Below are 12,576 nucleotides of genomic sequence, written 5' to 3'. Positions count from 1 at the left end.
GCAATCCTGCATCCCACACTGCCAAAAAGTTTACATTTTAGCTCACTTAAATTTTCTCTTAACAATGTTCATTGTTCCAACTAGAACTGTTATAATTTATTCAAGCTATATTCACCAATATCTGATGATATGTATCTGTAATAAATATTTGTAACAAAGTATGAGAATGCATCAATGTTTTTCAGTGATGCATTTGAATTGAGCAAAAACCACAATCAACAAACCAAGAAATACAATTATTCACATGTCTTGGGCAGAAGTAGGGTATAATCATAATCTGCCAAAAGATTTTTAATTTTTTAAATTTGCCAAATATTTTTTCCAACCATACTGATTCAGTGGACATATCACCAGAATGGACAGAAACAGACCAGAAGGTTAAAATCAATTTGATACATCTTTTAAGTAGCTAAATTCATATTGGTTTAGTTAACTGTACACCCTTTATTGTCTTCCTTTTGATGAAATTTCTTACTGTAGCTAAGAAAATAATGTTGCACACAAAAAAAAGAGGCACACTTCTACTCATTATTGTTTTTATTATACTTCTCCATTCCAGCCTGTTCTTATGATCTTCTCCCCCCACATACTGTTTGTCTTGTTTATGATATGTATCTAAACTTCTCACTTACTTTTCCTACTACTCTACAAATGTTCTGTGAATATGCATATCAGCGTGAAACACAATGGGGAGACTAAATCCAAGATTGAAAACCTCTACATTTCTAGATGTATTCTGCTTGGATTCCATATTTCTGCACAAAATTCAAGAGTTCAGGACTCTGCACTAATTCATATCCCACTGTAAATTTGTGCAAACACCACATTAAAATTCAGTAACTTAAAATTTTGAGTGCTCATGATCAAATTTATGTCAATATAGACACATCTATGACGACAGCTTTTGTGAAGAAAAAAAACATAACAGCCGCACCATTTTCTGGATCTTTACAAATTTGAAATGTGTGCTTTCAATACTGCACCAAAGAGTCAGCTGCTGATTTCAGTAATGAGTCGTCCAAACTCGGGTCTGTAAAGGGATGGAAATTATGTTCATAAAACAATGTCCCTCACTTTTTTCAGTTACAAGTAGGACAAGCTCTCAAAAGATTTTTTAAAACTAAAATCTTGCTTTCATTATCAACCAATCAGGGACAGTCAAACACATATATACTCTATTTTGTCTTCACTGATTTATAGTATGGTTCTCGTTCTTTCACATCTGTAGTAATGTGAGTCCTTGAACAACTCTCAATGGTTGTAAGCCTTTTTTGACCATGCTGAATGGACATACTGTAAGATACTGTTCAAGTAACAGAAATACCATGGGATAACCAGAGACCAATAAAATTGAATAGTCAAATTATCTCCTCTGCAGGGATACTGCCAGGATTTCAGGATGTACTCTAAGTTTTGTGTGTGTGTGATCTCCAATGAGGAAGTGGCGGTGGTGGGAATAGCCATTGTTAAATATCTCCCTAACACTTAAATATCTGTCACTCTTTCTTACTGTTCCACTCTGTTACAGCTCTACTGAAATCAAAATTCTCGAAGAGATGTCATCTCTAGTTGTATAGCAATTATTACTGTGATGTCATTGGGCATGGTCACGTGGTTGTGGTGGGGTCTTGGTTGGGATGGCATAAAGACTATAGGCTTACTCCATATTTGACAGCTAATTATGATGTTGTCAGAAGAATTCAAAAATTTCTAGCAATTCAGTTGGACTCGGATACTTGATTCATAGTCATTGAACAGGTTTTAAAATTGATGTGCTTTTTTGGAGCTGTTTTCCTCCATCACATTCAAGATTTGGATATACCAAAGGTGAAATTGGTACAGTTGCATCGTAAACTACTATCGTGGCTACTTCAAATGTTATTTAATGTGAGACTTTAATGCAAGAACTCGTAGCTTCAGTGATTTTTGGGTTAATAAACTCAATTTCTTCTCAAACAACTCAATTTGGTGCAGATTACATTGTTTTTTAATGATACGGTGAGAATTCTTGATGTGTAAAAATTGCGCAAGAAATGAACAACATCAGATGAGAAAATTACTACCACTGGGAAAATACTGATAGGAATATACAGAAATAATGATATAATTATTTAAGTAGAATATATGGTGACAATACGAGTGCTAGTTCTACAACTTTGTGCAAAATACATCTTGTACGACTATTCTGTTGTTTCTAACAGCACTGTAACATGGCAATAATTTCTGTCCACTTTTTACTTTAGTCCCTTGCTAATTAATAGTTTTAGATTTTACAACACTAAGCACATTTTACCTTTTGACAATTACACATCATTACAAATATTTAGATTGCAAGAAAATAGAAGTTACAGTTTTATTAAAAGCACTGGTACCAGTGAGACTAAAGAATCAGGATGAACAGATTAGTAGTGTAGTAAAGAATCAATATATCAGAATGACATCAAGTATTTTTTCATCAATTTCATCATCAGTTAATGACACTGCTTAAAAATGTATTGTACTAGATAATAGACTTTTTTAGTTATCCATTTTGCAATACAAATACCAAATGATGGCTTGTAACTAAGTGCCAAAAGGTCTGCAGAAAATACCACCATGATCAAAATATACATAGGAAGAACCTAACACAAACAGGACAAATTTTATCCATCTTGCTTTGAGTTTACACAGATCAGGCAGTCTCTTATGTTTAATGTCATTTAATTTTTGCACATAGAGGGCATGTACATCATTTAATCATACATCTGCATGATACAAAAGTTTGTCTTTTTATTCTTTCGTTGCTCAGTGGTTCTGCCAACATGAGATCTACACACACTTAATTATGTTGTATGGGGATTCTCTGATGTTCCCTATGAGCATTAATCTTTAATTGTATCTGAATTTAATATGATCCTCCTCCTCTGTGTACAAATATTATTCTGTGCTGTGAACTTCTTTCATTGCCTGCTGTCTGAAATGCATATGCATAACTAGCTTGAACAAGTTACTGTTCTTTATGGTTGTGCAATTTTCAAAATCTCACATGTATGGCCCCATGGGTATTCTCTCTTGGATATCTGTGTCCCAAAAAGAAAAGTTTTGAACCAGAGATCTCATTAGGATTTTAAAACTAAGAGTCCATGGCTCCCATTTTGGTAAAAATATGAGTCCCATCAGGAAAAGTTGCAGTCCCTTCTCAGAAAACTACGCCAGTTATAAGAACTAGTGGTTGCCAGATTTTAATTTCTACATTCTTTATAATACTGACATAGCTCTTGCTTGTCCATCTGAGTGAGTCTGAATTTTTTCGATCCAAAGAAGGTCTTATTCAAAGCACTAAGCTATGCATCACACACTTTCTTACACTTGGCTAATGTCCCTTTCAAACTATCAGTTCTAGCAACTGTAGCCCTCTCCTGAATCTCACAATCTTCGTCAGTTTGCCGTTGAACCCCAAAATACTAATTCAAGTCTGTGTCTCAACATGTCATGATTCCGAGGTCACGTGCACTGCTTATTCCGTTACACTTGGAAATGAACACAATAATGAAAGCTAAAGTTGTTTATTTGATGTACTGTTATAAATGACCACATGTACATCTCTGGGTATTTCTGCCTCTGAATTCAAGCACTGTAAATATCAGTAGATTTTCCCACCCAGCTGCCAGTCAAAGCCTTTGATCTCGCTGCTTAGCTATTGCAGCATGTTCTTTTGATGTACTCTTATAATGATGATGATGGGGGGGGGCTTTCAACCACTAAATTCTGTCATTGTAAATATCATCACAGCTATGTCTATTTTGTTCTAAATGTTGATATATTCTGACAAACTGTCACACCAAATATAGTTAAAAATCAAATGGCATGAGGAACAAAATGTTATGTCTATAGAACAGGCCTTGGGACAATCTTTCAATTACTGGCGGGGGATATGTTTTACTGGAACAACCCTTACTGGATGGTCATATCAACATAGGGTTTTCTCGAAATATTTTTAATGATGTTTCTCAATGAAAATTTTCCAATCTGGAATCCAGACCACATCATTTCATTTGATCATCTTATTATCAGAGATGGTTTCAACACTCAGCGGTTAAAATGAAGTGAATTGAATTCCTGGAAATTCTTTTTTCTTATTAGAGCATCATGTCTCCAAGGGACTCCTGCTAAAATTGTGAGACAGCAATGCATGCAGATTATTCCTATTTTCCTTGCAGATTTGCCAGTCCTTGGTGTAGAGACAGTGCGGTATCCATTCACTCCTGATAGTTATGGCAATGGTGTCAGTGATGACAGGAGTGACATGTTCCTGCATTGCGACAGTGGGAAGTATTTTGTTGATACGGTCAGGTAGTTTATTCTATCTATTTGCATTGATCAGTCAGTCTGTCTGTGTGTCTGTCTATCTATCTACCTACCTGTGTATCTGCCTATCTATCTGTTTGGTGGGGGGTACCAATTTTCATGGATTTTGGGGTTGCTATAAACCACACATTTTTAGAACCATTAAAAAAAGAAATTTTATTGTAACAATAAGATGTCTTTCCACAAATCAATTACTGACAAAACTTGAGATTTTTTTTATAGAAAATGACAGAATTTATTTTCCTTCATAATAAATTAATTCACTTAATTTTAAGAAAACATTTTATCAAGCTGATGTTTCCAGAATATTATTTTAAATTTTCATGTAAATCTTTTACTTTGCCTGGTGGCTTATATTGAATTTTATGTTGGTACCAGCAAGTGCCAAAATCTGACACAGAGCAGTTATCATTGTGTTTAATCCACACAGTTTTTGGGGCCTGGCTGCATGAGTTCAGTTAATGCTACTTAAGCCAATGTAACCTGCCATGTATTGATGTGACTTGAAACACTAATCAATCAATCAATCAGATCTCCTCATGAAAAACTTTCTTGTATAATACCTGAGTAAAATTTTTTTCATATCCTCTAATTTTAGTACATTATGAATCCATACAAATCATGATCTATTTCTTTCCTCTGATTTTAGATACCTAAGAAAATTATAACTAATATTTGTTTTATAATCATTCTTACATACCTGAAAACAATTTTTTTAAAAAAGTGTTTTAAAAAATTAACTAATGAACAATGCTTGTATAAACTATAATAGTGAAAGTCACATGGGTCTTGTATGCACATTTCCTTATTTTAAATTAAATATAAAACGTTCTTTTAAAATTTAATACTAAATAATTTTCTTTAACCAAAGTCTATTCAATCATGATTATTGAATGCTTTGCACCTTATCTGTCATCAAGAAACTTTCAGATGAAAATCATCGATTTCTATGGTCTTTTACAATGGTGGCCATGTACTAAACTTATGTCAAGTAAAGTGTATATCTAGTAGAATCATCACAATATAGGGTAGTACAAATTTGTTTATCAGTATGCATAACTTTCATTGTGGCATCACAGCACGTGACATTCAATCTTGATTGTACTGGATAACACTATTAGGTTCATTTTGTCCAAAAATGTCTATGCACTTTAACATTGATTTTGCCATATGCACTTCTTGGGGCATCTAAATAATGACCTTCCAAAGAAATATGAATGTATAAGAATCCAGATAAAGTGAATACTTGCCATTTAATGGTATGTCGAATCAAACTCTAACAAATGTAACCATTACTGAAATGGTTGGTGTTGAATGCTGACTAGCATTGTGTGACTGTAGAACTTGGAATGCATTACAGTTTACATGTTAGTTTCCTCCGTTTTGCAGGTTGTATTTCCCTGGTGACTTTAAAGAACCTCCTGTAGAGGTGGTACCGGATGTTGCTTCTGCTGAAGGATGGGGATGGTGGGCCTGTGTGGTGTCCTAGGGAGCTGGTTTCCAGGGCAGCAACAACACAGATTTGTGTCATCAACCATTAGCAAAGTTACTAGCAAGAAGTCAAATGGAAAGTGAAGAGTTTATGAATTCAAATTCAAAGAGAACAACAATAGATAATTGCTGTATGAAAATCACCTGATCAAATTTTTACAAAGATTTCAAATTTGGAAAGAACCTTACTGGAGTATTAATTAGATATGATGTTTTTGGAGAAGAAAAAAATAATAGTGCATAATATTTTTTTAGCATTATGAAATTTTCGAGAATAGAGTTAATATCATATTCATGGCATTGTTACAGCTCTTCCCCATTATAATATGCTATGCTATAACGCAATTCCAGATAAAAGGTGGTCATGCTAAGGACCCCAATATCATAATTATAATTTTAATAAAAACTGAATTTTTTATATATCTATCAGCTGAAACCTTTACATCAAAAACTACTGCACTTGATTGGACAGACTGTGTTTTTACACTCATGATTTAACTCTAATAAGACACTGTTGTATTCAGGCAAGGTAAGGTATTGTATTCCTAACTGGCTATTGAACACCCAAAATTATGCATGATTAGCCATACACAAGTCTCAAATTTCATTTAGCACAAAAGTCATTCCAGAAGATCAGTGACTTGATCTCTGTAAATACAGCTCACTGATTATACAGAAGATCAGTGACTTGATCTCTGTAAACACAGCTCACTGATTATACAGAAGATCATTGACTTGATCTCTGTAAATACAGCTCACTGATTATACAGAAGATCAGGGACTTGATCTCTGTAAACACAGCTCACTGATTATACAGAAGATCAGTGACTTGATCTCTGTAAGTACAGCTCACTGATTATACAGAAGATCAGTGACTTGACCTCTGTAAACACAGCTCACTGATTATACAGAAGATCAGTGACTTGATCTCTGTAAATACAGCTCACTGATTATACAGAGGACCAGCTTATTGTTGACCATTGTTTATCGACATCTAGATGATGACAAATCACAGAAAACAATTAGCTGCAGCATGTCTTTTGAACTTGCTGACTCTTTCTACAATCTGTTGCCGAGCAGACCAGAAGAGATATATGTTCTTTGCATAATGTAACTACAGTACAAATAAGGTCTATTCAAACAATTAAGTGTACTTTCCAGTGAAATCCGATTGAATCTCACAATGGAGATGTCTAGGAAAATGAAAGCTTATTTTGTGAAAAGGATTGTAATTTTAAGTGATTCATAAAAAAAAGTTGTTCTACGGGGACATTTTAACTCATCTGACAATGTTCAGAACTAAATAAAAAATTGATGAGGACTGCCCTAATGTTGAATGTAAGACTGTTGCCGACATCATCCAGTTCTTAGGTGCGCCCCCCCCCCCAATTTTTTAATCCCAATCAACAGACTCTACTAATGACAGTAACCAGGAGAAACCACTGGAAGCAACTCATGCTGTTTCGAAAGCCATATTTGCATTTGAGAAACCGCTAATGTGGTTAGAAAGCCAGGAAACTAAATCCCTTGAAATGTATATGGCTGGGGAATATCATAGACTTTGGTTGAAGAAAAAAAGAAAAAATACAAGAGTGATCTGGTTGCAAACAACCTAAAATTATGAAATACTTCCAGTAGGAAATGCACATCAATTGAGTGAATAGTCTTTTGTTTGTTTGGATTAGAACTTTTTCGTGAACAAATATGTTTGTTTCATGCATCATTGGAATTTAAATGGATTGCATTTATGTATGTAAGTTTTTGTCATTTTTTCTGTTATTCCATGTTCTGGAATTGCTAAAAGCATGCCGCACTTAAGGCGAGGTCACTCAGTTGTCAGTCATCTTATGTAACATGATTTGAACAGATTTAGAAAATGACATTACTCAGTGTACTTATTACAGAAACATATTCTCTTATTAATTGTAAATTGGGTGTAGAGAGAGTGTGTGTGTGTGTGTGATTTGGATTTTTAACATAGCTTTAACAATTTTTCAGTCATATTGCTACAATGTCTGCAGTGTGGCAATTTATAGTGATGTCTAGCACTGGAGCATCATGCCACAGACTTGTAGCATGATGTCCCACCCAGTCACATTATTCTGACACCAAGCCATCCAGTCCTAACACTAACCTCTTAATGCTGAGTGCCGAGCGAGGCAGCTGTCTGTACCATTTTTGTAAGTCTTTGGTATTGACTTGGCCAGGGATCGAACCTTCAACCACTCGCATCCAAGGCGGAATGCTCAAACCACTAGGCCGCTGGAGGGTCCAAAATGGATGTAAAAGTGGCAAATATGTGATTGTGAGCTTCTAATTAAAGAAATAAAGCTTTTAATGTCAGGCTGCATTTGCCTGTCAGAACAGGAACCTAAATTTAATGATTTTATTTTTCTTCATGTTATTATAACATTTATAATCAGAGTAGAATAACCCATAATACCTCATTTGAAACATCTAGTAACTCATTTTTAGTAGATGGTGTTGGCAAAAAAGAATAATTTACCCTTTAAGTCAAAACTGAAATTGTTTCTCACAGTTTACTGAACTAAACATTCTCACCTCTTCATAATGGTAAATCAAATCTAGACTTGTTTCATTGTTTACTTATGAAAATTCAAAAGACTTCAAACCCATTTAATTTATTTGATAAATGACAAAAAAGAGGAATGCTGATGTAGGATTATTTGTATATTTTTGTGCAGTCAGAGAACTTATTGTAGTATTACATTCATTTGTGCAAGTTGTGTTATTCAGTGGTGGTAATTTACTTTGTAAGTTATTTTTATTTTGCAGTGCACTTACATTTTATTTTGTTTACCTAATGTAATAAAAGAATATGGTGGCTTCAAAAGAGTGATCCTAATTTGAGACTTAATAAATACTGCTTCCACTAAGCAGAAATTAGAAATAGCATTGATTAGACATCATTCCATGCATGTACATGTAGATAAACAAAGTATTCAAATTTTTTAAAAAAAAACCTTTTTATCATGTGAATCAGCAATTGTATTTTGTCAAATATTTACTTAGTTAATACATTCACACACACAATTTTAGTATTATTATTTCAAAATTTACGTTAAATTTGGACCATTGATAGCCAATTTTGTATCAGTCAAGTTGGTTGATTGATCTTTAATTTTTTTTATATAGTATTGATGATGAAAAAGAATATATTTTATCGTGAAAAGGAACCAGTGTTTGGGTTGGAGTGGATTTCATTTTCTCTTCCTCTCTTTTACTCTTCCTCTCTTTTACTCTCTTAATTAACTTCATCTCTTTTGATATTGTTGCCTGTCAGCAAAGGACACTGTACATTATGCCCCTTATAAACAGGAGGTTAGTTTTGAAAGAAAATGAACAAAATTAGTTTTTAACTTTTTTAAATATGTCCATTATAATGAGGTGTCTGTTAAGACTGGTTTCAATTTGGCATTACTACAAGATTTCTTGCTTTCTGGTCCAAATACTTTCATGCACTTTGTTGCATGAAGTGTCTGGCCTTCATAAGTAAAGCCTTTGGCAGCACTAGAAAAAAATGACATTTTTAAATGAAAACCATACAGCATCCTCTACTATAAAGCAACTTGCTGTATGACTATTCCTTTTATTACATGGATATGCCACATTGTTTGTCACATATACTCATAATGCACCAACAGATCTCTGTCTACACAGTTTGTTATGAGTAATCAGTGGAACAAACAACATAGACCCTGATCTGCTTCATGTGTGTTATAAACAAGTATTTAAAGTAAATTTTGTCTTGCTGTTACTCCCTTTATTTCACTTTAAATTAGTACTTGACTATGGAGAACAATATTTACTTTCACATGATTGAAAAAAATATTTTTGGTTTGTTCATTATAATACAATCCGATTAGAACTCACCCCATTATTGCATGACATCACCTGGAACATGGGTTACTTTTATAATACAACCTGATTAGAACATACTCCAGTCTTATGTGACCTCACCTGCAACATGAATCACACTAAAATGACAGAACATTGTATGTATATTGTATATTTTACCTGTACGTTAAAATGGACCCTTATCACTAGATTTCATTGCATGGAAGTCAGTCCTATGCATTGATTTACTGTTAAACATGGTGGTATTTTTCTATATAATTTTGTTTTACAATAACTCTTAATGAAAATATATAAACGAATGACGTCTTTGTCAAAGATTATTAATAATTTTGTACAATATTTTGTACATGTTTATAAGTCCTTTGATTTTTCCAAAACTTTCTTTTCATCTGTACATATTTGTTACTTCTGACAAGTCTCAGTTTATTTACATATTTGTGACTTCTGACAAGTCTCAGTTTATGTACATATTTGTTACTTCTGACAAGTCTCAGTTTATGTACATATTTGTTACTTCTGACAAGTCTCAGTTTATGTACATATTTGTTACTTCTGACAAGTCTCAGTTTATATACATTTTAATTTAGATCCATGTCTTTTACAAAATTGTACATTTGTTTGACAAACATTTTATATTTTTGATTCATTTGAATGATACTATTATAATATTTTATTTTTTTAAAACTTTTTGTTATAAACTTTTGAAATACAGAATAAACAGGTTGTGTGTAGACTGGTAACTGTCTTTTCTTTGGCAATTGCTATCAAAATCTGTTTGATGTAACACTTGTAATTTGTATATATCCCTGGCATATCTGAAACTCTCCTGGATTCATTTGTGTTGTCAGTTTATATGTTGACTCTTGTCCTCTTGATTATATATTTATACCTTGCCAGTTAATGTAAAAATTTCAGAAACTTTTAGAGTTGAAACTTAAACTTGAAAAAGCCATGGACAAGTAACTTTTAAACGTAAATTGCTTAGAAACAAATTTTCTAAATCATGCTTCTAATGTCTTCATTTATTTTGGATAATCTTTGGTCTGTCCATCTGTACTTGTAGACATTATGGTAGTGTGAAAACCTTTTGTTTTATTGAATTTCAACCATTTGCCTCCTAGATTTCCCACAGTATGTAACATAGAGCACAAATATTCCTTTTTTACCTGACTATGAGGCCAGGTGAGTTTATCATATGATCCTCCTGCATTGCATCACCCAATGTGCATTGTCTATTCACAGTTGCTATTTACAACTTTTTCTGACAAATAAAATTGCATATGCTCTTACATAAAGCATTCTCACATCAACGCCTTTCAGTCTTCTTCACAAAAATTCACTCAGTAGAATTTGTATCATCCTGGCATTAAAGACTTTGAAGTTTTACAAATTATGTTGATATCAAACATGGCCATTGAAAAATATGTGAACAATTTATTCTCAAATTCAATGCAGCAGAATTTGACTAAATATGACAGAAATTGTCCTGAAATAGATGGCTGTCCAATTTCTAACAAAAATTTAATAAATCTTTTTAACTACTTCTCAGACACATCACAATAGAAATTGACCAAATATTTGACAAATAAAAAATATGACTTAGAGAACTTCAAAGTTGTAAAATAAATCTGATCCTCAATCAAGTATGGCCACCATTACTAAAAATTGATAAAAAAAATTAGCTACTTTTCTAAACCATCTCTATAGAAATTGACTAAGTGTTTGACAAACAATACAATGGCTTGGATAATTTCCAAATTTATACCAATAATTCTGATCTATCAAATATGGCCACCATTACTAAAATAAAAATCTTAAAACTAGTTCCTCTTGTAACTAGTCAGCAACGTTTGAAGAAATTTGACTGAAAGTAAACTGGTTATAAAAGCCTTTCCAGTTTATACAAAATGATGCAGAGCTGCCATCAAATGTGACAACAGTTACTGGAACAACTTTGAATTACTCCATATTTTACAAAACCTTATGGCACTAAGGGTTTTGAAATTTGTACAAAAAGAGAATCCTTGGATTGACTTCTAAAAAACAACCTTAATAGAATCTGACCTACCGGTAATTTGATAGCATGAAGGATGCCAATCTGCCCACAAATTTGTTACAAAAATTAAAAAAGCATTTAATAACCTCTTCTTAAGAAAGGTCTTACACATATGACAAAATAATGCTGATCCACTGTGAAACATATCTACAATTAACAGAACTTGACCAACTTGGAAGGTGTCTTGGTATAGAAGCCTTTCAGTACTGGCAAGTTCTGAATATAACACGTGAAATCAACCATAGATCTACCACAGAATGATGTTGCCAGGGACAGATTCATGGCAGTGGGGAGGCAGAGACAGATCTCTCCCATCCCCAAACACAAACACACACACAATAAGCAACAAGAAACAGAAATGTTTCGCTGAGTAGGTTTTCATTAGAGTTAGATGTTTTAAAGTTGTGGGTTTACGTTGTAGGTTGCTTGCAGTTTAGAGGTAAGCCCATTAATATAGATAACAAGTTTTTAGGTCAGGGTCACTTCAGTCCATTATCAGAAAAATGGCCTTCTTATACCACTTGCATTTTACACCCTGTATGTATTCTCCTGACTGATGGATTTCCTCAGAGCAAGAAAAACACTGACTACAACACAAAGACAGTGCTTTTAGAATTTGAAACGAGTAATCAATATCTTTATTAAAGATAACAATGTCTTATTAAAGATAATATATTATGATAATAACAATATTTTATTAAAGATAACAATGTTCCTGTAATGACATTTGTACCACATATATTCACCAACCTGAATAAAGTCTAAGCAGTTATTTGTTGGAGTCAAAAAGTCTGAGGTGGCCA

At 33.3% G+C, this 12,576-nt stretch overlaps 1 protein-coding gene across 4 annotated transcripts in view; it reads left to right on the top strand.

Moving 5' to 3' along the window:
* Positions 1-11,023, top strand: part of LOC149778331 (uncharacterized) — a 46,114-nt gene extending 35,091 nt beyond the window's left edge. For all 4 annotated transcript variants that reach the window (XM_089939144.1, XM_089939143.1, XM_089939141.1 and 1 more), the window contains exons 9-10: positions 4,200-4,332; positions 5,737-11,023. In XM_089939144.1, coding sequence (XP_089795270.1) covers positions 4,200-4,332; positions 5,737-5,836 — 233 coding nt within the window. In that variant the 3' untranslated portion in view covers positions 5,837-11,023. The remainder of the gene's footprint in view (positions 1-4,199; positions 4,333-5,736) is intronic.
* Positions 11,024-12,576: the final 1,553 nt, after the last annotated feature.

This window comes from Sinohyriopsis cumingii, chromosome 17 (genome assembly GCF_028554795.1).
Source record: "Sinohyriopsis cumingii isolate HCF-2022 chromosome 17, ASM2855479v2, whole genome shotgun sequence".
NCBI classification, from domain to species: domain Eukaryota; kingdom Metazoa; phylum Mollusca; class Bivalvia; order Unionida; family Unionidae; genus Sinohyriopsis; species Sinohyriopsis cumingii.
The sequence above is the reverse complement of the archived record's forward strand: the minus strand, read 5'-3'. Positions and strand labels throughout refer to the sequence as shown.